Source organism: Mya arenaria, chromosome 4, assembly GCF_026914265.1.
Source record: "Mya arenaria isolate MELC-2E11 chromosome 4, ASM2691426v1".
NCBI lineage: Eukaryota > Metazoa > Mollusca > Bivalvia > Myida > Myidae > Mya > Mya arenaria.
Genome location: NC_069125.1, coordinates 61,054,205 through 61,082,070, shown reverse-complemented (window position 1 = coordinate 61,082,070; position 27,866 = coordinate 61,054,205). Strand labels below are relative to the sequence as shown.

Here is a 27,866-nt window from a genome sequence, read left to right as displayed (position 1 = left end):
AAAATGATTGCAAATAAAAGTTGGTGGTTTTTCTGGTGTTACTACCACCAAACACAGCGTAGAAAGGAACACCAGCCACAAACTATGAACAATGTTCAATACAATTTATTAATAGTTTTACAACAGTAATTTCAAATGAAAAATCTGACAATTTAAATTCCTGAAAAAAAAACCTATGATGTCAAAAATTTAGTATAAAGTATTATTAATCCTGGTATTTTTGAATGTGCACGGAATATAATCCACATGCATCATTGAACACACCATACGAGTACTAAATTACCCCGATAACACTGACATAATAACATAATTCCTATAAAAACTTCAAATGAAATCCTTCTTGAAAAATTCAAATAAATCCCAAGGTTTTAGGAAAGTTCTACAGATGTGTTTTTCTTTATTTTTACTATCAACCCCCGATCAGATACGTTTCTCCTAATATACAAAATGAAACTTGTCCTTACAATCATTTGCTGAAAGTATCAAAAGAAAAAAATATAAGAAAGGGAAAAGTTTATCAAAATGAAGGTGGTCATGCAAAACAACAACAAGATTATCAAAAATAAAGTACTGGCCTAACCAACATTAAATGCACCCTCAAGTACATAATAATAATTATACACCAGTGCTTACTTTTATTTTTTACTTCATCATTTTATGCCATACTTAACTGGATTAATTGAAACAAAAAAGACGTCCTCACTTATCAAAATGATATCCCCAGATATGTTTCCACATAGTCTCCTGGATCTTGCTACAAAGGTAAGTCTCCAAATAAGCGTGCTATTAAGGTACATCTTCAAATAAGTTTGCTACAAAGGTTCATCTTCAAATAACTCGCTACAAAGGTTCATCTTCAAATAACTCGCAACAAAGGTACATCTTCAAATAACTCGCTACAAAGGTTCATCTTTAAATAACTCTACAACGGTACATCTTCATATAACTTGCTACAAAGGTACACCTTCAAGTAACTTGCTACAAAGGTAAATCTTCAAATAACTCGCTACAAAGGTACATCATCAAATAACTCGCTACAAAGGTACATCTTCAAATAACTCGCAACAAAGGTACATCTTCAAATAACTTGCTACAAAGGTACATCTTCAAATAACTCTACAAAGGTTCATCTTCAAATAACTTGCTACAGAGGAACATCTTCAAATAACTCGCTACAAAGGTTCATCTTCAAATAACTCGCTACAAAGGTTCATCTTCAAATAACTCGCAACAAAGGTACATCTTAAAATAACTCGCAACAAAGGTACATCTTCAAATAACTCGCTACAAAGGTACATCTTCGAATTAGCTTGCTGCCAATGTACATCTTCGAATTAGCTTGCTTCAAAGGTACATCTTCAAATAAGCTTTCTACAAAGGAACATCTTCGAATTAGCCTGCTACAAATGTACATCTTCAAATAACTCGCTACAAAGGAACATCTTCGAATGAGCTTGCTACAAAGGTACATCTTCGAATAAACTTGCTACAAAGGTACATCTTCAAATTAGCTTTCTAAAAAGGTACATCTTCGAATAAGCTTGCTACAAAGGTTCATCTTCGAATTAGCTGGCTACAAGGGTACATCTTCGAATAAGCTTGCTACAAAGGTACATCTTCGAATAAACTTGCTGCCAAGGTACATCTTCGAATTAGCTTGCTACAAAGGTACATCTTCAAATAACTCGCAACAAAGGTACATCTTCAAATAACTTGCTACAAAGGTACATCTTCAAATAACTCTACAAAGGTTCATCTTCAAATAACTTGCTACAGAGGAACATCTTCAAATAACTCGCTACAAAGGTTCATCTTCAAATAACTCGCTACAAAGGTTCATCTTCAAATAACTCGCAACAAAGGTAAATCTTCAAATAACTCGCTACAAAGGTACATCATCAAATAACTCGCTACAAAGGTACATCTTCAAATAACTCGCAACAAAGGTACATCTTCAAATAACTTGCTACAAAGGTACATCTTCAAATAACTCTACAAAGGTTCATCTTCAAATAACTTGCTACAGAGGAACATCTTCAAATAACTCGCTACAAAGTTTCATCTTCAAATAACTCGCTACAAAGGTTCATCTTCAAATAACTCGCAACAAAGGTACATCTTAAAATAACTCGCAACAAAGGTACATCTTCAAATAACTCGCTACAAAGGTACATCTTCGAATAAGCTTGCTGCCAATGTACATCTTCGAATTAGCTTGCTTCAAAGGTACATCTTCAAATAAGCTTTCTACAAAGGAACATCTTCGAATTAGCCTGCTACAAATGTACATCTTCAAATAACTCGCTACAAAGGAACATCTTCGAATGAGCTTGCTACAAAGGTACATCTTCGAATAAACTTGCTACAAAGGTACATCTTCAAATTAGCTTTCTAAAAAGGTACATCTTCGAATAAGCTTGCTACAAAGGTTCATCTTCGAATTAGCTGGCTACAAGGGTACATCTTCGAATAAGCTTGCTACAAAGGTACATCTTCGAATAAACTTGCTGCCAAGGTACATCTTCGAATTAGCTTGCTACAAAGGTACATCTTCAAATAACTCGCAACAAAGGTACATCTTCAAATAACTTGCTACAAAGGTACATCTTCAAATAACTCTACAAAGGTTCATCTTCAAATAACTTGCTACAGAGGAACATCTTCAAATAACTCGCTACAAAGGTTCATCTTCAAATAACTCGCTACAAAGGTTCATCTTCAAATAACTCGCAACAAAGGTACATCTTAAAATAACTCGCAACAAAGGTACATCTTCAAATAACTCGCTACAAAGGTACATCTTCGAATTAGCTTGCTGCCAATGTACATCTTCGAATTAGCTTGCTTCAAAGGTACATCTTCAAATAAGCTTTCTACAAAGGAACATCTTCGAATTAGCCTGCTACAAATGTACATCTTCAAATAACTCGCTACAAAGGAACATCTTCGAATGAGCTTGCTACAAAGGTACATCTTCGAATAAACTTGCTACAAAGGTACATCTTCAAATTAGCTGGCTACAAGGGTACATCTTCGAATAAGCTTGCTACAAAGGTACATCTTCGAATAAGCTTGCTGCCAAGGTACATCTTCGAATTAGCTTGCTACAAAGGTTCATCTTCGAATTAGCTTGTTACAAAAGTAATACTTGCTATTTGGAATTCAAACAAAATACAAACATGCTTAAATTCTAGACCAAGGGTTGTTAATTTATTATCCATGTTTGTCGAACTTTTTCATGAAAATCGTATTCAATAATTTGTTATTATACGTATAATTTAATCAGTTTACATTTTATTGGGAGAAAGAAAACCTAGTAACATTTCGCTGATACTTTCAAAGAGCTCTATCATAGATTCTAATTCTATGTTCAGCTGTTAATATAATTATAAATCTTTAAACAACTTGATTGGGTTTTTTGTTCCTACCAGCAATGAAGTTTATTGTCTTATAAACGCTCAAAACAGACCCATCAAGGTATTGGAATTGATTGACAGAGCATTTGGAACTCCTCGGCCACTTTCCATCGAAAATAATCCCAGATGTATGCCGGGTACATCGGTAGAAGTAGGACGTAAAATTTTAAATAACAGTATTTATTAAATGTATTGTTTGAACGTGTATTTTGTATTGTTAAGTTTAAATTAATTGCAAGAGAAGTGTATGATTGCATAAAGATTACAGCTAAATTAAAATTACTTTTCGATCTACTTGCAGCGTAGATAATTATTGCATGAACACAATAAATACGTGTCCGTACTGAATTCTCGATGACGAGCTTGGTGCGACTCGGTTAAACATTGCAACGAAAGATTTTCAGAGATAACCGTTGCCAATACAGTATGATGTATTTTTGAGAAGGGCATAGCAGATGAACTTCGTGGTAAGTTGAGGGAGAAATATACGTTTTAGACGATAATAGTAGTTCGCTAATCTATTAAATTTAAGCCTGGGTACACTTAGCTCTTCAATCAAAAACACGTCTGATCTCTGTTGGTGCTCTCTGATAGATTGAATTGATGCTATAAGAACGCAGTTTGAACCCATTGACAAAATATGAAAGATAAAAAGCAATTACGCACTGAGATTTCAACAAGCATAATAAATTTGTAACCACATTTAAATGTATATTATATTGAATAAGCATTATTGTAGGTCTAAGACTAATTGGCATGTTTTTTTGTAAAAAATAAACAATCGTTAAAGTTATAAAAATGGGCCGTATTTATATTGCAAACCTATTGCCAATAGCAATATCTGCTCTGTGAGAGAAGCGATCTGGCTGGTTATCAATGTGCCACATTGTAGCTAGCGCAGACAATGTCGATTTCGGGAGTCGTGATGTTGGTGAAAGTGTTCTTGTTTCCGACTCACTCTAATTTGCTTCGGTAATAGGACAGAACTTAAAAAACCAAACACACAAACAATAAAATCAATTAGTATGTGTAACGAGTGTTTGGTATGTTCCAGTCCGATGCCAACATGCATGTGCCTTGAAAAAGTAATAAATGGGGTCGGTCATCCAATAAAATTTAAAGTAACACAATTTAAAGGAAAAAAAATAACCATTTTGTATTTATAACAAGTATTCGAGTCCAAATCTAACATGCATGAGTTTAAAAAAAATGAAGTCGGCCACACTTTAAAAATTTAAAGCAACACAATATACTTTTTGACATGACATAAATGTGCGCCGGGGTTACAGAATGAGACGTTTGGTGATAAGCGGTTTTAAATAGTGCGAATTCAAACACTACCGTATCATAAGCAACGCTAATGTGAATTTGAAAGCAGGCCAAAGGGTCTTAAATTCATCTTCGGGAGCCGAGGGGAATAGGTTATCAGAGATCATTACACAGAAAATGGAAATGTGTTGACCAATAAACTCTGACTTACTTTACTACTACAAATAGCCAAAACGTCCACAGCGAATATTGATTTCCATTTCATTAATTTCACACTAGTAAGGAACTTGCGAGATGAAAGCAGTACTCATATATCCTAGTACGTTTTGGTGTTATCAGTTACTGGCATGAAACAAGCTAATTGTATTATAAACTAATCAATTTACATAACCTAGGTAATGACAGGAACTTATCGGTTAAAACTTATGGCCTCTCAAAATAGTTTTAGGAATTGTATTGCCTGTGATCAGAGTTGTACAAAAAGTCAAATCAGGCAGGTCGCGCATACAGCCTGTCAACGCTTCCAGTGCTTTAATTACGTATATATAGCAAGTGTTCGGAATGTTCCAGTACAGTGCCAACATTCACGAGTCTTGAGCGATTGGGTCTGACACTCTGTTAAGCAAAAATGAGTCCATCTTGTTATCTTAACATAATCCAGTAATCCAAGACCCATAATAGTGATAACTTAATGTTTTTTAACCAGTATTATCAGCTTCGAGCAGAATAATTATACAAGAAAACTGTGAGTTTTGCTTGTTTTCTCCCCTCATTTTATCCGTTTTGCTGCTCGTACCACGTCATTATCTATTGGATAAAGTACCGACATTTTTTTACAGATTAACCTTAGATTATTTAGTGTGGAACCATTGACCTAAATAACCAATATTTTACAAAAAACGATGAAACAAGCAATATCCTAGTCACGCTTGTTAATCAAGATGAAATGGGTTATTATGCAACAAAAAATAGAAAGGGCTCATGCAGGCCAGGAACCAGTCGAACCTTGGTGGCTTTGGCGAGAACTACTGGATCTACCCTGTTTGTGAACATTTAGATATTAGCAGAATATCTGCTTTCAAAAGCCGGAAAACAATATTTTTATGTAGAGGAACTATAGTTATTACTGAATATCTAAGATTGCTTGTACGTGGTAATGATCATATAACTCATTCAATGAATGACATTGATGTTTGATCAACAACTCATCTAACATTTGAGATGTTCTGGTTGTGAATGCTATTGGTTATGTATTTTCCAGGGTATGTGATTAGTTTGTATAGTTTCATCACCTCAACAGTCTTGGGTCCGTTTGCATGCCTAACAGTGAGATTATTTTGTTGTACATCATCTTCAGTCAAGAGGAGAATCACAGGCGACCAAATATTTGTCTTTTTAATTCACTACGTACGGTGTGTTCATTTATAATACTTCATACTAAGTAATTCTACCGAATCACGAATAATATCCAGTGTAACAAATTTCGATGCGAGTTCATTACACATTCGCAATAGTTTATCAGAGTTATTTCGTTTCAACATCGGTGTAAACCTAAGTAATAAAAACATTCCAGTTGTCATTTCTGAAAGACATGATCAATCAAAGCAATCATTTCTTCACGTTCTTCAATACAGTGAATAATTCATTTGGTTAGCAGACACGGAGTCAGTTCAACGTGCAGAACATTGTTTTGTTCACACATCTGTAGTAAAACCGGTAAAGTAAATATCATATAAAGATTTCATGCGAAGCAAACTATTCATTTTTGTTTGGAATATATTAAATAAAGACATAAATAAAACAAAAAACATTTGTTACAGTATTCATACTTTTATTTCTAAGTTGAGAACGCCAATTTCTTCAATCCATCCAAAGCAAAAAGCTTAACCTTTATTTATTAAAGCTTGACGATGGTTCTTAAATCGTAAGAAAATGAACATTAATATCTTGATTCTTTTTTAAAAATGATCTTATATGTTAACGTTAAAACCATTATCTTAATGTAATCAGTTGCGTATGTATGCCACCTAAATGCCCCTCTACTCCAGCACCAGGAGCTGCAGACGGGAAATAAGGATTTGCTGGCAAGGGTGGATGTTTACGCCGTGGACTATAAATGCACACAGCTTGCAAATGGCCAATGGCGGTTGCGATTGATGTCGCAGGAACTGGAAGTCCTACATGCACGCGCCCATCCTGTTGCTAGGCAACAAAGCTGATCTATATCGCAGTAGCTCTGCGATGGCAGTCTTCCCATAACGTGCATAAATAATCATATATGTATATATACAAACTTTCCCACCAAGGCGAGTCCCGGCTTTGGCGCATGTGAGTCTGGTTAGTGGTCACCAAGCCGGACAAGTGGGCTTTCTCCGGGTATTCCGGTTTCCCTCACAATACAAAATCTCTCTCTCCAGCAACATCGTGCCAACGAGAGTGATTAATATCTGTTGCAATAGCTTGTTTCACAATCTTTAAATAAGCTCAAACTAATAAAACAAGCAATTTCATGGCATATTATTTCTTGAGCGGCATAAATTATAATTATGAGGTAACCTTTGCTGTTTAAAATGTAAAATATAATTCGACTAATGTACCTCTTGTGACATGATCGTATAAACACGGCATATATTTTTCCGTAGTGAATCCTAAATAATGAAGTGGTTGGAACTCGAATAAGAATTGTAACGGAAGATCAGATGAAATTGCAAAGATAATCCTTGCCATCACAGACTCATTATTTTTAAGAACGTTATGGTAGATGAACAGCGTGAATAGATGATGTAGGACTTTTAAGATTATAATATGTGTTCGCTAATCTCTTTAAGCCTGGGCACACTTAGCTCCTAAACTAAAACCACGTCTGCATGATAACTTTTGGTGTTATCGAGATTCATCGAAAATGAGACGTTAAAAATGCATTTTGAACACGTAGACATGATATGTAAGATGGATTTTCCTCGCTGCGAAGCCATCAGCATGGTATTTCAAACTGCTTGTTTTACAGATTGGAACTATTTTCACAATATTATTACAAGTTTCGTAAAACTCTTCCAGAAATCATATTAGATAGATACAAAGCAACTCAAAATTGGAAATGGTGGATTGAAGCATTAGAAGTGCTGTATTTGGTCAACAAGTCTTCAGCATGGGTATATATCCCTGAACTCGGATACTCATGATTGGGCAAAAATACACTTTCAATTTTAACTATACCTTAAGCTATATTACTGGGCTATTTTGATCTAAGTCTAGACCCAAGTGTTTTTGTAGGGGCCATACGTACTAATTTTTATTTCGAAAATTAGTTTTGACATGTTACTCATGGAAACAATTCAATTTATTTAGCGATTCATTTCTAAACATTTAATTGCGATGCAATTCCATTAATAAAAAACACCAAATTTAATATATCGTTCTGCTTTCTCCATACTGCTACTGCTACTAGTATACTACTACTTTCGGATGTAAATTATTTGTATACAATATATGCTTGCATTCGTCTTCAATTTCGTTTTGACATGTTTTTCTACGATCACGTTTGTTTCCCAACTCGCATATTGAATGATAACTGATAATGTAACACATTTTCATTTTGAACTATTTTGAAGTAGGCTCTTGAAGAGATAAAAGCAAGACAATCTGAAAAATATTCAACAATTATTATAAAATCATAACAAGCGATCAGTATGTTTCAGTTCAGCACAAACATGCATCAAGATGGAATGAATCCAGTGTGGCACTTAAATTATTCACCAATAATTACCCATCATTATTTTCACATAATCTACTAATTATATGCAGGAACAGTTATGTTTATAATTAAAAAGGGTTAAGGAAAAAACAAACAAACACTCACAATCCAAGCATCATGTATTATGACTGTTCGGTGTCTGTCTTGTACACTTGAATTACTCTGAAGTTTCACGTCCTGTAGAAATTAAAAGCAACACATTTCTAAAGAAAGTTAACCAATTATTATAAATGATAAGATTCGTTATGTTCCCGCCCAATGCCAACATTCATGAGTTTTGAACGAATGGGTCTGGCAACAAGTTAAGCAATAATGAGTCATTCTTGTTATTTTCACATAAGCTAATAACTATGTGCACGAACAGTTGTGTTGATGATAATAAAACGTTAAGGGACAAGCATGACGTCATTTAACAGTTCAAAGCCATGGTAAATCATGGCTGGAAAAAATATTCGTAAAATAGTTGTGTTTGCTTTTCTTATTAGCTGTTGATTAATACCTCAAAACGATAAAGAAACTGAAAAGTATCACAATTTCTTCAGTTGTTACTGAATTTGATGGAGCAACAATGTACAATTCTATGACCTATCAAACTGAGAACTGATTATTTATTATCCAGTACTGGCCCCAATTTCTCGAAACTTCTTAAGCTTAACAGGTTTAAGTTGCTTATTTCAATCAGCCAAAATACATACTTACAGTGAATTTTCATAAATGAAAAATGGTTTATTGTGATAATCGTAATGACAATTCCTATCTTAAGTATTAAATACATTTAAAGGAGTATATAAAACGCAAAATATTGAAAGACAAAAATAGTGGGTTTAGCTTAATCCTGTTATAAGAGACTTAAGAAGTTTCGAGAAATTGGGGCCAGTTAGCTTGAAGCAGAAAAAATATTCAAGTAAACTGTGATTTTTTATAACTGTTTTCCCCATTTTCATTCGTTTGCTACTGTATCTATTGGATCGAGTACCGACCCTTTTTACAAATTGATCTTGGAATCTTTTGTGACCAAAATAGCACCAAAAATATACCTGTAAGACGCTTAAAGATATTCACATATAATAAACAACCAAAGTTCGATTCACTTCATTTATGTCTTTGTATCGTACTTGAACTCTATAAAAATATATTTATTTTACAAATACGGTTGTGAAACAAGTCGTATATTTTATCACCTTTGTTGATAAAGATGTTACGGTCTTATTTAACCAAACCCACATGTGTCCATGCAGGCAATGAGTCGAACACATGCAACTTTGGGCGGGGTGGTAATTTAGTTTAATTTATAATCTGAATTCCAACCTATTTACTGCAGTCACAGGGTAAACGTAGTGGAATATTTCTTCCAATAGTGTGGGCAGAAAATAGTACTCATGAATATGACGCACATATTTATTAGTTCACCATTGAGGTGTTAATTGTAAATAATTATGAGCAAAATTTTCATATATCAGTGACAAGTATAGATGGGAATTTCGATTGCAGTCCGTTTCCTGAATGATCATTACTTAACAACACATGCGCACCCATCGGAAATGAGATTTGAATGGACAGTGGTAGTGGGCGGGAAACAGGTTCCTCTCAGACATACCAGGAAAGGAAGAACAACCGTTGTGAAATAACAAATACACATACATGTACTTTGGGGGCATTGGTAACATAGAATAAGAATTTTAATATTTAAATGTTATAGCAAAACAATATCCCATCCCGTTATATGTGGACGGATGCCATGTGGTTGTTAAGGTGCACATAACCACGTAGGCGGTGACCTTTGTCATAGTTATACGTGTTTCTATGCCAATTGCTCTTGTGCTTTTTTGATGTTAGTCTAGGCGCAAGTGTTTTTGTAGGCGTCTCACGTACGAAATTTAAAATTTCAATAAACTCAAACCAAAGCAACACATTTCTTAAGAAAATTAAACAACTATTATATATGATAAGTGTTGTTAATTTTACCATATACCTATCTATCATGTGTGTCCGGTACGGATAGAAAAATCCGTCCCGAGTGCACGCGCGTAAGCCGGTAATGATGTTTGCCGAGTTACCGGCCATGCAGCGTGACCGAAGGACGGATTTTTCGATCCGGGCCGAAAAAACATGATTGAATTTTTTTCTTGCATACCTAAATTTATGAATTTGTGGAAGAATTGAGGTAGAAAACGCACTTTTGTACATTTTACCAAAAAGCGCATGAAACGTTGTTTACTGACGTCATAAAGCGCAGTAATTTTAAATTACTATTGACGTCAAATAGTAACTATTTAAATCGCGTTTTTTACAATTATTTATTATCTATTTAAATTAATTGCATATTTATATAATTGATTGCGCTTTATTGAAATGAAATAATATACTTTTCATAAACCATACAATAAAAGAAATAAAAAGTAGCGCGTTGTTGCGCATAACTCATCTTACATAGTGGTATAAGATGCGTATTTCCAGCACTGGTCAAATGACCGGAAACACACGTGCGGTATGCAATAATACCTCTCTCATAGCCGGACCCACATGATAGATATACTTATAGTTATATGGTAAAATTAACAGCACCTAGCCATTTGTTTTCGAAATAGTTTCCAGTAAGGTTAAGGTAGTTCGCATAGAGTTTTGTTTCCGCAAGGTGTATGCCTAACCAGAATAATGTTCAATAAATGATAAACATAGCAACTGTTGTATTCATTCCAAAAGCGTTAACATTTTATATTACTTCAAGCGCAAAACATACTCGATAGCGCCACCACTAGGGCAACAGCGCCACCACTTTTATAATTATGTGCAATTTTCCTTTTTAAGATGTGCTTATCGGTTTTGTTGTGTTCCGGCATAGGTACTATACATAACAGTTATGTTTGCATGCGTGAGAATGTTCTTACGGGGTGTATAAGCGTCGAATTGTACTTGCTATGCAATCAGATCTCAAAATATGCACAAGTCAGATTCGGGAAAAAAGCTCCTGACGCTACAGTTTGCACAATATTGAAACGAAATAGTAACCAGCCTACAGTAGAAGTGTTCTTACACGCTACCACATTCTCCGATTTTCGAAATATGTCCGTTAAATGAAATTATCAAATAAAATATAAATCATACTCACGTTTGTTCATGTAAACATAGGGCACAGCTCCACCACGGAAGTGTCGACAGCTCTTTTTCTTTGCACCACCGTAAAGTGGTGGAGCTGGCGTTTAGAGGCCGTGATTATACGACGGTCGATACTTCGGCTCGTCTCTATTCCATTTCTGTTCAACAAAAGTCGTGTAATGAAGTCTAACAAGTCCCATATTTAGATTTTTTAAATCATTTATGACGGAGTGATTGCTGTCTGTAATACATAATGACTTCTTAAAATATGAAATGGAAATGATCCACCCAATTAAAATCACCTTAGGAAGAGCATGTTCTTTATTCACGCTGTCGACATGTTCAATTACACTGCGAATATAAAGAGTAACTTTGGAAAAAAGTTAATGTATAAACAAACTACTCTTACTGTCACTATGTTAACGCCTCCTCCTTCTTCCGGTTCCGTACAGGCGCGCGATGGACCGGCCTCGTTCGACGGTGAGCACGATGACGCACATGACGGAGCGGACGGGAAGAAGCATACGACGTCCAATGGGACGGCACGCGCCACCCCAGTAACCCCCGCACACAAGTCCTGGACGGCATTCCAGGGACCAGTTCTTTACACAGGTAATTAAAACCCTTTTCAATAATTTTGACAGCGGTATTCTACACGCCGTCTGTGAGGTAGATATAAACAGTAGCATCAGTCAACGTATGTGTTTGTAAAGGATGGTTACACATATTTCTTCGGAAAGAAATTTTAAACGTTTATAATAGACTGGAATGCGCATTGCCAGCTTACATCTCATTTTTCGTGTATAAGACTATCAATGGCCGGCGTTACAATAGAATAGGAATGTCAAAAGTGTCGTCAGTTTAGAAACAGTATATTGTAAGTCAATGTTCTACAACATATTTTGATTTATCTTATTAACATTATATCCAGTTTATTTATTTTCAATTGTATTATATTCAATAGTAAGTATAAATATCAAATACCTTCTTGGAAATGAGTTTCAGTGATTACTTAACCAAACTCGAAATATGTTTTAATCTGAATAAGAACATATTTCCGGCCAACCCTAAACTGATGAACATATGGACAATGGCGAGATTGTCCTTTATTTATTAATTTTACCATGATATAATTTAGAACGTGATCTATTTTCTTTCCTTTTTAATCAAGGATTTATTACATGAAGTATTGAAGCGAGACACCACTTGGTAAGCTTAACGAACAAAGCAATCTTAATACTTAACTGCAAGCTCAAACGGGCCGAATCGAAATAAGCAATGGAAAATGTAACCTGCATTCCGTCGCGGTTGACTGTGATCGGAGTACATGCTGGATTACTAGAATGATTATTAACGAAATAAAATTAAATCACAAAGCACGGGAAGTCAACGATTACTTGCAGATCTATAAATAAGATATTAAAGCTAATTCATGTATAATTTAGTTTTAAACCTCGATATAATAGATGAACTAATTGTCGAAATAAAGAGCTACCTGGAACGCCCTTCACACTACACTTTTTGATTATTGTCACAGCCTCATAGGGTTTTATATTTGAACCTCGCCGTAAAAAGTCCGATGAAAATGTCTTCCAGTTGACCCAGTCTCTATCAATATTGGTGTTGTCGTCGGCGATGCTGGTGCTGAAAGGATACATGCGAAATTCCCACCTATGACTTACCGTAGGACTGCGAGTTCGAAAGTGGTTTGTCGGGCATGGTTTGCGCTTGCGGAAGGTCAACTAATGCGTGTGATTATAGAATAGTTCTGATATGTGTAGTGGCAAAACATAGAACTACATCGACCAGAACTGTAGTTCTGGTTGCCAATAACTAGTTATTATTAAAGAATAATAATGGCTGGTATTACGTAAAAGTCCATGTTTTTTTTAATGTGCAACCTGTTAAAATCGAGTTAGTTAAATATATCTGGGTCTCGGTTTACTCCTCCGATCAGCGTCCTAATATTGTCCACTAAAATCACGCAGAGTCACACGAAACTTATTTTTGGCGACCTTCTACATATGTTGCCTAAACCATCGCGATTTTATATGGTATCCGGTTTTTAACATGTGTTGTTGTTTTTTTAAATCACAGTTTTAAGTAAACACTACTTTATCCTTGGTTTCAGGTCCGAGCGGCCTACGGGATCAGCGTGTGCGGACTGGGCACGAGTTTCTTGTGACGGGCGAGAACGAGGCGTCATCGGAGATCACGAGCCAGATGGGCTACCTGAACCGTGCCGCGCAGGGGCAGGCCTTCCCTAAAGCCAAGAACGGACAGGTCGGCGAGATCGGCTGGCTGTATGATACACTCAAGGTCGTCAAGGGAATTTAAACGTGTCCGCAATGTTTTATAACATTTTTGTGTATAAAGATCTTGTTTTATAATTGGATCTGAAAGTCAGTATTAATTGTATACAGTGTTGCTCAGGTACACATGTTGAATGTATGTTTGTATTTCGTGAACACTGCATTTATAAACAATCGTTTTGTCATGTGTTTGTGTGTGTGTGTGTCTGCATTCTATTATAAAAAAAACAAAACAAAATGTGTAAGTGTATACTATAGATCTTTATACTGTTATATCTTTGAAGTGAAAATATCATTATACAGTTCTCACTCTAAGTCTTTGACATACCTGTGTATTTCTCTGTAGCATCGCGTGATGAATGAAATCATTATGCATCAAGATGCATAACATTGTCTAGTAAATATATGATAAGTGTGTCAGCCATCAGGATATGCTTTTGCATCAAAGAGTCATATTCAGCATTTATGGGTGAGGGATTTTGAAGTGACAGTAGAGTAGTTCTAGAGTAGTCAGTAGATAGTCGGTAGAAAGTCCCTAGCTAGTCATTAGTGTAGCTCAGTAGTTCTAAATATCGTGTGTCGTGATGTAGCTGTACATAGTTTGCCGTGCAAGTAGCTAGTCAAACAGTAGTTTTGTAATCAGTAGCTTAGTCAGTAGTAGTAGCCGTAGTTTAGTTGGTTTGCAGTGTTAGTAGAGTAGACCTGTGTGCTGTGGTGTGCTGGGTGCAGGGACTTACAGAAACCATATCACTCTTTGCTACAAATAATTTTTCCATGAAATAAAATTATATATGATATATAGAAATATAAACAAACTGAGCTTTGACATCCCTTAAAAAACAGCAATTTTATACGGGACCCCGCAACATAATTCACTTGATTATGACTCCTATGTTGATATTACTGCCGAACTATTTCCATCCCCAAGTGTGTATATTAAGTTTGTTTTTAGTAAAGTTATTTAGTAAACATGCTTGTTTCCTTGTACAGTTACTAATTGTTGTTAAATATTTATTTAGTCATGTAGTAAATATATATTAGTTACTTTTTATTGTTCTGTTTCACATAGATAGATTTTATTAATATATATTATTAATAAAATATTGTTACAAAATACTAGATGATGTTCAGTGTGTTCTTATTTTTACGAAGGCTTGCTTTGTATTCAGTGGTCACAGGTTGTGCCTGCTGAATGCGAAATATTGTTTGAACTGTGTCAGTTATGCCCATATGCTTTCTTACCAAAGCTGATGCTTAATGTTACTCTAATTGGTCAAGGTAAATGTGGTCACATGTTGATTATAGCAGGTCAAGGACCATAACTCTAGAGTATAAAATCCATTCTGATAGTTTGTCAAACTTTGTCGAAATCATAAATAACCCATTTATAAACATTGTTATTAATACCAAGATTGGTAAACTGCTAGTGTTGAATATACATCTGAAACGCATACACCAGACAAATATTGAAAGTCTAAGCCTCATAATTCTTACGAGTATTACTTTAAATGGCTCACGAGATATGTATGTATTTATAAATGCTTGTTATAAAAATAGAAATATTGGGAAAAAAACCGTTTGTTGGCTAGGTCAATATTTGATAACTCATGGGTTGTATCTCAGTGGATATTCTGATGTAACCTGGTTGGTTATCAAACATGCTGTAGACACAATGCATGCAAATGAATATTGTGACCAAGTTTGGTCAATATTTGGGGAAAGGTACAAATAGAACAACGCACTGGGATATTTTTGTCAAATGGTCATTACCCGTGAGCCGTCATTCTCGTTCACCAGAGTGATGTTGCTATGCGTACCGTGCGTTAGATTTATCATTATCAAACCTCTGATAAATGAGAATGGTGAACCGTATGATCTGACCATTTTCGAGCGGTCGATATATTGTGCGGCTAAATATTATTACAGAGTAAGGTTATTATCCATAGATGAGGAATTCTTACATTATCTCTAGCGGCGAGGAACATGTGACGATGCGTACGACGATGACCGACAACATGGTCTTAGACTATCTGTCTGCCATTCTACACACAAACGATTGAGGTGTCGGAGTATTGTACAAGTAGTTAAGAAACTTAATAGCAAATCACCTTTTTCTTTAATTAAGCCGGTCAGACGAGGTCAGGTATTATGTTCGGGTAGAACAGATGGTTTAATAGACTTTGTGATTTTATACATATTTTCCGTTGGCGTCCTATTCGTATTGATGACAACAAGTGTTTTCTCAAATTTCAATTGCTTTCGCCAGTGATTGAGTTGAGTCTAGCCTCGTCCTCATTCTCCGGCCTCCCCGCCATGTCATTGAAACACTGGGACCGGATGCAGTATGGGCGTACCTTAACAGACCGACCGGACCCGCTACATGCGCTCCACGAGGCTGGCCGGAGGCTGCCTGAAGAGCCCGCTGAGCAGGTCCCGCCTCACCATGAATGGACGCCATACAAGGGTCCTCTCGTGTGGACAGGTAAGAGGATTGTCGCTAAGTGCATGAGAATCGTAACAGTTCGCCGTTGCGCAGTGAAAATAAAATATTACCCGCACATTTTAACAAGTTAATAAACAATAATTATGTAGTTTATATACGTTTTATGTCAATTCGTTTCAGAATGCTATTCGCGGTGTTAACAACAGTTGAACATGTGTGTATATTTATGCAATTGGTGTTACAGGCCCAGATAGTAATCGTAACTACCGGCCGCACCAGTGCCGGGATTGGCAGTCGCTTGGGGTCGGGGAGTTGTCTGCGGAAAAGACACTAAGCGCCACGTACATCCGCCGCGCGCCGGACGACCAGCCATTCCCGTCCACCCGGGCGGGTGCTATGGGGGAGATCGGTTGGTTTTACAAGGACTTCAGTCACTCCATCAGACCCTCTCGACCCGCGAACTTGAACAGATGATTTGTGTGATGTATTTGAGCATTATAAGTTCTTGCAATATCATATTTGTAACTGTAATTGTTTATTTAACAAAAAACTACTCTTGATATGTTTAATGTTCTTTTATTACACAGTTTAAAAAAGTTAAACAACAAGAAAAACACATTATAAGTTTAACGACTATAAAGGCAGTCTCTCGATGGCTATCGCAGAACTAAATCTTTAAGTGTGAAAAGTTATAATAAACTACATGTTTGAGCCAGTTTTCGGATGAGTTAACAAGATAAAAGTAAGCTTTGTAATTGATCTAGAGAACCGCATGAGTATACCAATGCTAGTCCATTTTTTACGTTAATCAAGACATATGACGTTATATGTGAAGTGTCACTGATGACAAACGTGACATATTGTTTGTGCATATCTATAATAAGTTGTTTCCCCAATTTATCACCGACTTAATCTTGATGACATCACTATGTCCATATGACGATAACTCAACACATTCCCTTGAAAAAAAGACAACAGACAAGTTCAAAATTCTTCGCATCATGTTTTCACTCGCAAATCGGGCGATTCCGACTCCCGGAAGTAGGCGAGGTCGTTTTCCTCCTCCTTCGAAGGGTAGCTGTTCAGGATTATGAACGCCCGCACGAGCAGCACAAACGCAAAGGCGAACACCAGCGCAACAACGACACACGTGACAACGTACGGCATGTTGAAACCATCATACAGAGGCGGCTCTACAAAATGTTTGTTGTCAATAATTTTATCGTTATTCATATAATAGTATGTTATTGCAAATAGCACAACCATTGAGCAGCGTTTCTCAGAAGAGATACCAGTTCAACACGGGGATACATGTTTTGAGGTCAAATAAATAAACTACGTATATATTTGACGTTTACGTACTTCTTCAGAGACGGTTATGACGCGTTACATTTCGTTGAGTGCAAAACACTTTCTGTTTTTGTACTTAAAGTGTATCTATGATAAACATTCACTTTGCTTCATGCGTAAATAAACACTCATAACTTTATCTTAACGGACATAGACTAGAGAAGTTAGAGAAGTTGACATACTGCTCCTGAGTGTGAAGCCGGTGAGATGGTTGGTCTCACAGACAAGAGTCTTGTTGATGAGCTTGGTGATGACGCCCTCGGTGGAGAAGCGCTTGTTGAACTCGTCATAGAAGTAGCACTCTGGCCGTGGGCACGCCGTCTCCCCAATCGTGATCTCAATCACGCCAGCCAGGTCCTTCACCGGGATACGTGTGCCTGAAATACAAGTGGACGTTTTGCAAAGCGCCGGAGGCCCTGACAACTACGCGGACAATGCCAGCGATAAGGATTCCTTCGAGAAAAAAGTCCAAACGACTAGCTACAAAAAGAATATGAACAGTCTATTCTTTAATAAAATGGTATACATGTATATGTAAGAAACATTCACAACAGGGACACACATCAATGCCAGCACGTTTACCCGTGAGTTGGTTGTACAGGTCCAGATATGTGTATGTGGCACACTCGGTGTCGGAGCGGCGCACGAGGAGGTCAGGTGGTTCAGTCGGGTACTTCTCATACTTGATCCCAACACCGTGACAAACTTGGTCAACACCGCAGTTCCATAGGTCACGATACCTGATAAAACAAATTTAATGTCTCACATAAGCTAATTTTTTTTCAATCGTAACCGAAACTTTAGTACATGTACATACAAGAACATCACTGTTGTCGGTACCGTTCGCGGATACAAGAGCATCACTGTTGTCGGTATCGTTCGCGGATACAAGAGCATCACTGTTGTAGGTACCGTTCGCGGATACAAGAACATCACTGTTGTCGGTATCGTTCGCGGATACAAGAGCATCACTGTTGTAGGTATCGTTCGCGGATACAAGAGCATCACTGTTGTAGGTATCGTTCGCGGATACAAGAGCATTACTGTTGTAGGTATCGTTCGAGGATACAAGAGCATTACTGTTGTAGGTATCGTTCGCGGATACAAGAGCATCACTGTTGTTGGTCTCGTCTGCGGATACAAGAGCATCGCGAATGTCGGTCTCGTCTGAGGATACAAGAGCATCACTGTTGTCGGTCTCGTCCGAGGACACTAGAGAATCGCGAATGTCGGTCCCGTCCGAGGATACAAGAGCATCGCGAATGTCGGTCTCGTCCGAGGACACAAGAGAATCGCGGATGTCGGTCCAGTCCGAGGATACAAGAGCATCGCGAATGTCGGTCTCGTCCGAGGAAACCAGAGCATCGCGGATCTCGGTCTCGTCCCAGGATACAACAGCATCGCGAATGTCGGTCTCGTCCTCGGATACAAGGGCATCGTGAATGTCGGTCTCGTCCGAGAATACAAGAGCATCGCGGATGTCGTATTCATCCGAGGAAACAAGAGAATCGCGGATGTCGATCTCGTCCGAGGAAACAATAGCATCGCGGATGTCGGTCTTGTCCAAGGATACAAGAGCATCACGAATGTTGGTATCATCCAAGGATACAAGAGCGTCGCGAATGTTGGCTCCAACCTCGGATACAAGAGCATCGCGGATGTCGGTCTCGTCCGAAGAAACAAGAGCATCGCGGATGCCGGTCTCGCCCACAGATACAGGAGCATAGCGAATGCCAGTCTCGTCCGAGGACACTAGAGCATCGAAAAGGTCGGGCTCGTCTGCAGACACAAGATCGTCGCGAATGAAGGTTGTCGTCTACAGATACAAGAGCATCGCGGATGTCGGTCTCCTCCGAGGATAAAAGAGCATCGCGGATGTCGTTGTCGTTTACAGACAGAAGAGCATCGCGAATGTTGGTCTCGTCTGCTGCTACAAAGTACAAACGCATCGCGGATGTTGGTCTCGATCGCGGCTACATAAACATCGCGGATATCGGTCTCGTCCGCGGTGACAAGAGCATCGTAGATGTCGGATTCGTCCGCGGCCACATAAGCATCGCGGATATAGGTCACGCCTGCGGATACAAGAGCATCGCGGATGTCGGTCTTGTCTGCGGATACAAGAGCGTCGCGAATGTCGGGCTCGTCTTCAAATACAAGAGCATCGCGGATGTCGGTCTCGTCCGAGGATACAAGAGTATCGCGAATATAGGTTTCATCCGCGGAAACAAGAGCATCGCGGATGTCTGTCTCGTTTACAGATACAAGAGAATCGCGGATGTCGGTCTCGTCCGAGGAAACAAGATCATCACGGATATAGGTCACGTCTGCGGATACGACATCTCCGATGTCTGTCTTGTCAGCGGCTACAAGAGCATTTCGATTGTCGATCTCGCCCGCAGTTTAATATCGTCCTAGATGTCATGTTTTGTCAATTAGGGACATGACTCAAACATTATTAGAGTCATACAGTTCTTTCTTCTTCACTTAGGTATTCATATGGAGTGTTTTGCTTACTTAGTCTCCATCATTTCCTCCGGAAATTTAACGTTCAGGAATTCGCCGACGTCATCTAGAGCGTTCACAAGGAAGCAATGTGAGGAGTCCGGCGTGTCGAAGCATGAGACGTCCTCGTTGCGCATGCGCCGAATGTTGATGCACGTGACGAGGTCATCCATCTTCCGGTAATCGGGGTTCTTTCCGCCTCTAAGGTGTGACATATCCTTGGCTGTCTGAAGTACTTTCTGCAAGATAAAACAAAGGTCACCTCGTCATTATTTTCAAAAATTGTTAGATTCAAATTCTTACGCTTCAAATAAGTTCACTAGATACACTGTATGTGAAGAGTTTGTGACTGGGCCGATGCCGAAAAACTGTCGAGCCCTATGCTCTTGGTGTTGAACGAGTCGGCCGTAATTAAGGTGTCTTCGACTTTAAATTCTGCAATTTACCCAATTCATTGTGTCTGAAGTAATATTTACAGCTAAATGTATATATACTCATATACTCTAGGAGTTGTAACTCTCGGTTGCTTCTCTTCAGCAACCCCTCATCGACCGCAATGTAATTAGCCAAAGCTACCGTCTTCAGCTTGTGTTCCAGCTGCAACTCCTGGTCGTTCTGTCGAAGCCAATGCTCGGAGCGTATCGAACAGCTCAGCTTCCAGTAGAGGAAGCCTCCGGTCAATGTTCGGAGCGACTCTGAACCATGATGACGGATATGCCAACTGTCTAAACTGAATGGCTTAACGAAACGCGATATCCAGCAATTGCCCTGCCGTACCTGTACTTCCTGTTGTGTAAGGGAGGCGGCGGAAGAGTCGGTGGCGGCGGCGCAAAGTGACCGAAGGATCTCTAGCAGTTGCTTGTAAAGCTTCCCCTGCTCGTACTTTCGGATACTTCCCAGGTTCAGCCGCGACACCACATTCACAATAGCGCCTACGAGATAAACATTCGGTCTATCAAAGCTGCACAGTTTTTTTTATTTGTTTCAAAATCATTCATCAATATTGTTATTTATGGTTGGGTTTTTCATTTTTCGAAAAATAACAAATGAAATTTATGACTAAATCTAAAGCTTGTTCTTATTTTTCTCTGTCTAAATAAATGAAACATACGCATATCCCCTGGACTCGGGTCTTTAGTGAGGAGCCGTTCGATGTGACCAACGGCACGCGTCTGGAGGGAGTGTTGCAGGTCGCTCTTGGTCGGCGGGCTGGCAGCCATGATCTCAATCGCATTCAGTAGATCATCTAGCGTTATATGGTTAACAATGAATGAGCAGAATGTTTTGCGCAGACTTATATGCGAAAACGTCCATTGCGGACATGTCATTCGAGAGATTTGCGAGTTTCATTGTATTGATTAATCCTATATTATACATTCCTTGCATAAGCAGTTATAGTTATTATATATGTACACCAAAGAAAAGTGGATGATACTGGGGTTTTCTTGCAAACCAACTTAGAAGATTAATACTGAATTCCTCCAATCGGATGTTGCCTGGCAACATGGATGCTTGCCTATCATCGTTGATACAATGATATTATGAGATGCCAAAGCAATGCTATGGAACACCGGCACTGTCTTTCGTAGTCCTAAAACTTTATTATTATTATATTTGCTAACATATTTATGTTCTGTCAGTGTATCGTTATATGTAGTGGTTTTGTACTTATATTCTCACAACATGTAAAGCACTTGGTACATAATGTAATAAACACATCAACATGATAATTAGCTGCCCAGATATGGAAATTTAACTTTAAACGGCATACTAGAATAAATCAACGCAGCTCTTATTTTAATTCAAGCACATGTTGTTATTCTGTCCATACAAAGTGAATCAGGTTATCCATTACACCGGAAACAATACATCAACAACAACAACAACAACAACAACAACAACAACATAATAATAATAATAATAATAATAATAATAATAATAATAATAATAATAATAATCATACTAATAAATAATAATAATAAAAAATGATCATTAATTAATTAATTAATAATAATAATAATAATAATAATAATAATAATAATAATAATAATAATAATAATAATAAAGTTTTAGGACTACGAAAGACAGTGCCGGCGTTCAATAGAATGTGGATATTTTTATGCTTGCATCTATTTCTCGCATATTTCGAGTTTAGCATGGGAAATCAAACTCAAGACTAAACAATGCGATATGCGTGCTTAACAACGACAAATGAGATAATATCCATGGCAGCCAATTCACAAAGGATTGAACAATTAAAATTTGAGTATGAGAGGGCAGTTAAAGTGAACTTGTTAAGATTTTGACAATTTTAAGCTGCACTCTTACAGACCGTTTTGACAATTTCTTATTTTTTTTGTCATGGAATGGACCAATATTTGCGTAAATAATAATATGGAAACCAGTGATATAAGACTGGTGACAAAATATCGCAATTTTTAATATTAATGTTTGAAATTTGAAGGTATGTGGCTATAAGCGTTACTAAGGCTTCAAGAAAAATGGAAGTTGGGGTTGCATTGTACAATATAACCATCTGCCTCTGCAAAGGAGGCTCAGGGGCCTGATAAACACACCTTGCTGTTCAAGCTCCTCAACAATGTCCTGTGTATGCTGATTGACGTCGGCCTGCATATTGACGTTAACGGTGTTGCTCGTCACAGACAAAGAATGGCCAAGGCTGTCACGTATCTACAAATCACCCAGTTCAATAGATGCTATATAATCGAATATGAAAAAGTTACACGGTTTTAACATCTTAAATTTCATTGCAGGATGCATTTACGTGTTGTTAAAGCTGCACTCTCACAGATTTACCGTTTTGACAACTTTTTTATGTGATGTCCTGGAATGAGCAATTTTTGCGTAAATATCTGCAAACCAGTGATAAAAGATTGTTGACAAAAGTTCAGATCGCAGATTTTCATATTTCCGTTAAAAAATTAATGTTTTATGGCTTAAACAGTTGCTAACGGTTTAAGTAAAATGTATAAAACATCAATTTTTAAATTAAGTATAAGAATCAGCAATCTAATGTTTTGTCAGCAGTATTATATGAGTGGTTTACATGAATGTTCGCATAAATTGGCTCGTTCAAAGATAAAATATAAAGAAGTTGTCAAAACGTTAAATCTGTGAGAGTGCAGCTTTAATATAGTTTAAAGATAGAAATCATGTAGATCATTGTTTAAGAACTACCGTGCATTTGAAGTGTGTTGTCGCGGTGGATCTGTCTGAAAACACTGGCACTATAAAAGTAAGGTCACTCCTGGTCGGCACCGGCTTGCTGCAAACCGTACATATGGTGTCCAGCCACGTCACTTCCGGATCGTGAACGCAGTTACGCAGTGATAGCGATGTCTGAAAAAAAACATGGGTTAAAACACTGTCGAGTTTCCCTGATTTCAGGTTTATTGCTTGATATATATGCTACCTAGTGAGCACCAAATGTTATATTTGACGAAATGCCTCGCCACCAGTGTAATACTAATTTAATAGTTCACGAGCGAGGTGAACATTAATGCGATCTTACATTAAAACAAGCATATAACAAAGGAAAATCTCATGATATTTATTACTATGCCAGAATATACCTCCGTGAGTTCTGTGATGTCTCTTGCGCTGATGGTGCACCCACGTAACGTCTGATAAACGTTAACCACGTGCTCATGAGTGGTTTCGACCTCGTCCCCGGCATTGATTGCTTTCACCTCCATCTTATACTTACGCCCGGGGGTCAGGGCACCTGAAATATGTCAATTACTTAACAATATATTATGTCGTTGAAGTTGAATAAAACAAAATGGAGATGTTCATAAACATGAAATATTGTTGTACCTCTAATGTATCAGTAATGGTAATCGGCAATTTTTATTATGCGTGCATAGTCTTTCGTCGAGCATTATTTGGACTTATAGCAGTCAGACGATTTCAAAACAACTAAACTGATATACCGTTATATGTGATCAAAGATCTACATGTATTTTTGCCAATGCGAAGTCATTTCAATATAAATACCGCCCACAGAGCCTACCTGGCTGGATAGTGTACCACGTGAACCAGTCTGTTGTCAGATTGCTGGCGCGGCCCACAGCCGGAAGGTCCGCGTTTAACCAGTCGTAGTCTGTTTGAGAAAGGATTCCACGGAAAATTCATATTTATCATATAATTCATACACACATAAATGTAATTTACGGAAAACGGAGTTACGGCATAAAGATATACACGTAAAGTTTAAACAGTATTTAGAATACCAAAAGTCGCCGTGAGCCCTAAACTCATGGATGATTTTGTCCATCAAGAGTTGATGCAACCCTTATTACAGTCATGTGGGGTTTGCCGCCTTTGCTCATGTTTTCAATGGTAACTAGTACCAAGTTTCATGTGAATATCCTGAACGGTCATATACTAGGATGTGGCTATTAAAGCTTTAAGTGACACTCTTATTCAAAATCAATTCATACCATTGTATAACAAAAATAGATTTTGACTGATAAACCTTTCACTCTACTTACTATATAAAGCATTTATGGAAAATATTAATTACTGATAACAAGATTGTAACCGTGTATTAAATAGCTAAAAACGCAAATTATTTTAAATAAAACGATTGATGACTGGTAAAAGATTTACTGTCATCTACTAAAGACTCATAAGGTAGAAATACTGTGTTATCTGAACCTTTCTTTCAATTTAAACTCAGTATCCTTCATAAGAACCATTGTTTTGACATTTATTCATCCTTTTTGGTATAATTAAACAATTGTATTAATTGTGGCAAAGCTTATTTGGGAGTAAGAATGCATCTTTATAATATCTGCTCCATTTAATCGAAGACGACACAACAACTATCACTATCGCTTTGAAAAGAAGACGAGTTAGTGGACAGGGTTAATACCGGACATCACGTACCCCACAGGTTAGGGACGAAGCGCCAGGCGACCGCCACGTCCTTCGACACCTCCGCCTTGATCATGATGGGCCGGTCGTGGCGGAAGTTGTGACGTATTGTCACCATGCGAATCTGGTTATAGTAAAACTGATTGTAAGGTCAAGAGACTTATAAAATAACCTTGACATGATCCAGCATCGAATGAATGGAGACATGATGAACTGAGTTGTTTTGAATTAATATGGTCAAACATTTAAATATACATCACATAATGACGACTGGTCGCATTGTGCAATAATAGCTCAAAGTGTCTGTGGACGGAGACAAACTACCCTACCGTCGGTGCAGACGATCCGTGAACGATGTAGACCACAGACTTGCTGGACGAATAGTTTTTATCTTTCTTCTCAACGCTCACCATCAACGTAAATGTGTAAGTCACTCCGCCCTTCATCTTTTTGGGATTAAACGCCAGTGTCGATGTGTTCGTGGCACCAACTATATCAATGTTGTTAATGCAGTTCTGCAAAAGACAGAGTGCAATATACAATGTGATGTGTTTGGTGTTTTATTTGTTGTTGTTTTCGGATATTTGTTTTCCCTAAGTGTTTTCCGAGGTCCCGACGATTTCGACATAACGGGTTTCGACCTTGTTTAGTTTCTTAATTCGAAAATAATACACAGGCAATGACTGCTTAAACAAGCAATCCCGAAAGAAACGAATGACAAGTAAACAAGATAAACGATGAACGTATACTGGTTGTACCTGGCTCGTGTCGGTAAGGCATGACCACTGGTAGGAGAGAAGGCCGCCATCAGGGTCATACGAGAGACTCCCGTACAGCGTCAACGAGCTGCTAGAATCAGCTGATATCGCATTCGTCGACCCTCCTAAAAACCCAAATATAAATAAATGATACGACAGTTGGTCATTCAGACCAGGTCATAACTATGGTTGAAATTAAAAGTTCACATGTTTTGGCAGGATTAAGTTACAATGGTTTTCAACAGTTGACATGAACATGCAAAGTCTTGGTGAAATGCTGTTCAACAATTAAAGAAGGTCTTTATGCAATGGTGTCCGAAGTTGTACGTGTTATGGTGATGTCCAGGAGCAATGACGTTTAACAGTTTACGTTTTATGGTAAGGTCTATATGATATGGTGTTTAACAGTTTACGTGTTATGGTAAGGTCTATATGCAATGGCGAATAGCAATTTACGTGTTATGGTAAGGTCTATATGCAATGGCGTTTAGCAATTTACGTGTAATGGTAAGGTCTATATGCAATGGCGTTAAACAATTTACGTGTTATGGTAAGGTCTATATGCAATGGCGTTTAGCAATTTACGTGTTATGGTAAGGTCTATATGCAATGGCGTTTAGCAATTTCCGTGTTATGGAAAGGTCTATATGCAATGGCGTTTAGCAATTTACGTGTTATGGAAAGGTCTATATGCAATGGCGTTTAGCAATTTACGTGTTATGGTTAGGTCTATATGCAATGGCGTTTAGCAATTTACGTGTTATGGTAAGGTCTATATGCAATGGCGTTTAACAATGTAAGTGTTATGGTAAGGTCTATATGCAATGGCGTTTAGCAATTAAAGTGTTATGGTACGGTTTATATGCAATGGCGTTTACCAATTTACGTGTTATGGTCATGTCTATATGCAATGGCGTTTAGCAATTTACGTGTTATGGTAAGGTCTATATGCAATGGCGTTTAACAATGTACGTGTCATGGTAAGGTCTATATGCAATGGCGTTTAGCAATTAAAGTGTTATGGTACGGTTTATATGCAATGGCGTTTAGCAATTAACGTGTTATGGTAAGGTCAATATGCAATGGCGTTTAACAATGTTCGTGTCATGGTAAGGTCTATATGCAATGGCGTTTAAGAATTTACATGTTATGGTAAGGTCTATTTGCAATGGCGTTTAACAATGTTCGTGTCATGGTAAGGTCTATAAGCAATGGCGTTTAGCAATTTTCGTGTTATGGTAAGGTCTATATGCAATGGCGTTTAGAAATTTACGTTTAATGGTAAGGTCAATATGCAATGGCGTTAATCAATTTACGTGTTATGGTAAGGTCTATATGCAATGGCGTTTAGCAATTTACGTGTTATGGTAAGGTCTATATGCAATGGCGTTTAGCAATTTACGTGTTATGTAAAAGTATATATAAAAATGGCGTTTAGCAATTTACGTGTAATGGTTATGTCTATATGCAATGGCGTTTAACAATTTACGTGTTATGGAAATGTCTATATGCAATGGCGTTTAACAATTTACGTGTTATGGAAAGGTCTATATGCAATGGCGTTTAGCAATTTACCTGTTATGGAAAGGTCTATATACAATGGCGTTTAGCAATTTACGTGTTATGGTAAGGTCTATATGCAATGGCATTTAGCAATTTATGTATTATGGTAAGGTCTATATGCAATGGCGTTTAGCAATTTACGTGTTATGGAAAGGTCTATATACAATGGCGTTTAACAATTTACGTGTCATGGTAAGGTCTATATGCAATGGCGTTTAGCAATTTACGTGTAATGGTAAGGTCTATATGCAATGGCGTTTAGCAATTTACGTGTTATGGTAAGGTCTATATGCAATGACGTTTAACAATTTACGTGTTATGGTAAGGTCTATATGCAATGGCGTTTAGCAATTTACGTGTTATGGTAAGGTCTATATGCAATGGCGTTTAACAATGTACGTGTTATGGTAAGGTCTATATGCAATGGCGTTTAGCAATTTACGTGTAATGGTTATGTCTATATGCAATGGCGTTTAACAATTTACGTGTTATGGAAATGTC

The 27,866-nt window shown here is 37.6% G+C and overlaps 1 protein-coding gene and 1 pseudogene across 1 annotated transcript in view; one reads left to right on the top strand and one right to left on the bottom strand.

Moving 5' to 3' along the window:
* The first annotated feature begins 11,994 nt into the window (after positions 1-11,994).
* On the top strand, positions 11,995-14,047 carry LOC128230954 (uncharacterized; annotated as a pseudogene).
* A 2,831-nt stretch (positions 14,048-16,878) lies between these two features.
* The window catches only part of LOC128232391 (uncharacterized), a 46,517-nt gene continuing 35,529 nt past the window's right edge, over positions 16,879-27,866 (bottom strand). The window contains exons 14-26 of the mRNA XM_052945908.1: positions 25,803-25,927; positions 25,374-25,559; positions 25,057-25,168; positions 24,179-24,268; positions 23,739-23,890; positions 23,344-23,505; positions 22,722-22,836; positions 21,257-21,391; positions 20,923-21,077; positions 20,158-20,384; positions 18,223-18,380; positions 17,823-18,017; positions 16,879-17,483 (exon numbers count right to left, since the gene is read on the bottom strand). Of these exons, the coding sequence (XP_052801868.1) occupies positions 17,290-17,483; positions 17,823-18,017; positions 18,223-18,380; positions 20,158-20,384; positions 20,923-21,077; positions 21,257-21,391; positions 22,722-22,836; positions 23,344-23,505; positions 23,739-23,890; positions 24,179-24,268; positions 25,057-25,168; positions 25,374-25,559; positions 25,803-25,927 (2,006 nt within the window). The 3' untranslated portion in view covers positions 16,879-17,289. The remainder of the gene's footprint in view (positions 17,484-17,822; positions 18,018-18,222; positions 18,381-20,157; positions 20,385-20,922; positions 21,078-21,256; positions 21,392-22,721; positions 22,837-23,343; positions 23,506-23,738; positions 23,891-24,178; positions 24,269-25,056; positions 25,169-25,373; positions 25,560-25,802; positions 25,928-27,866) is intronic.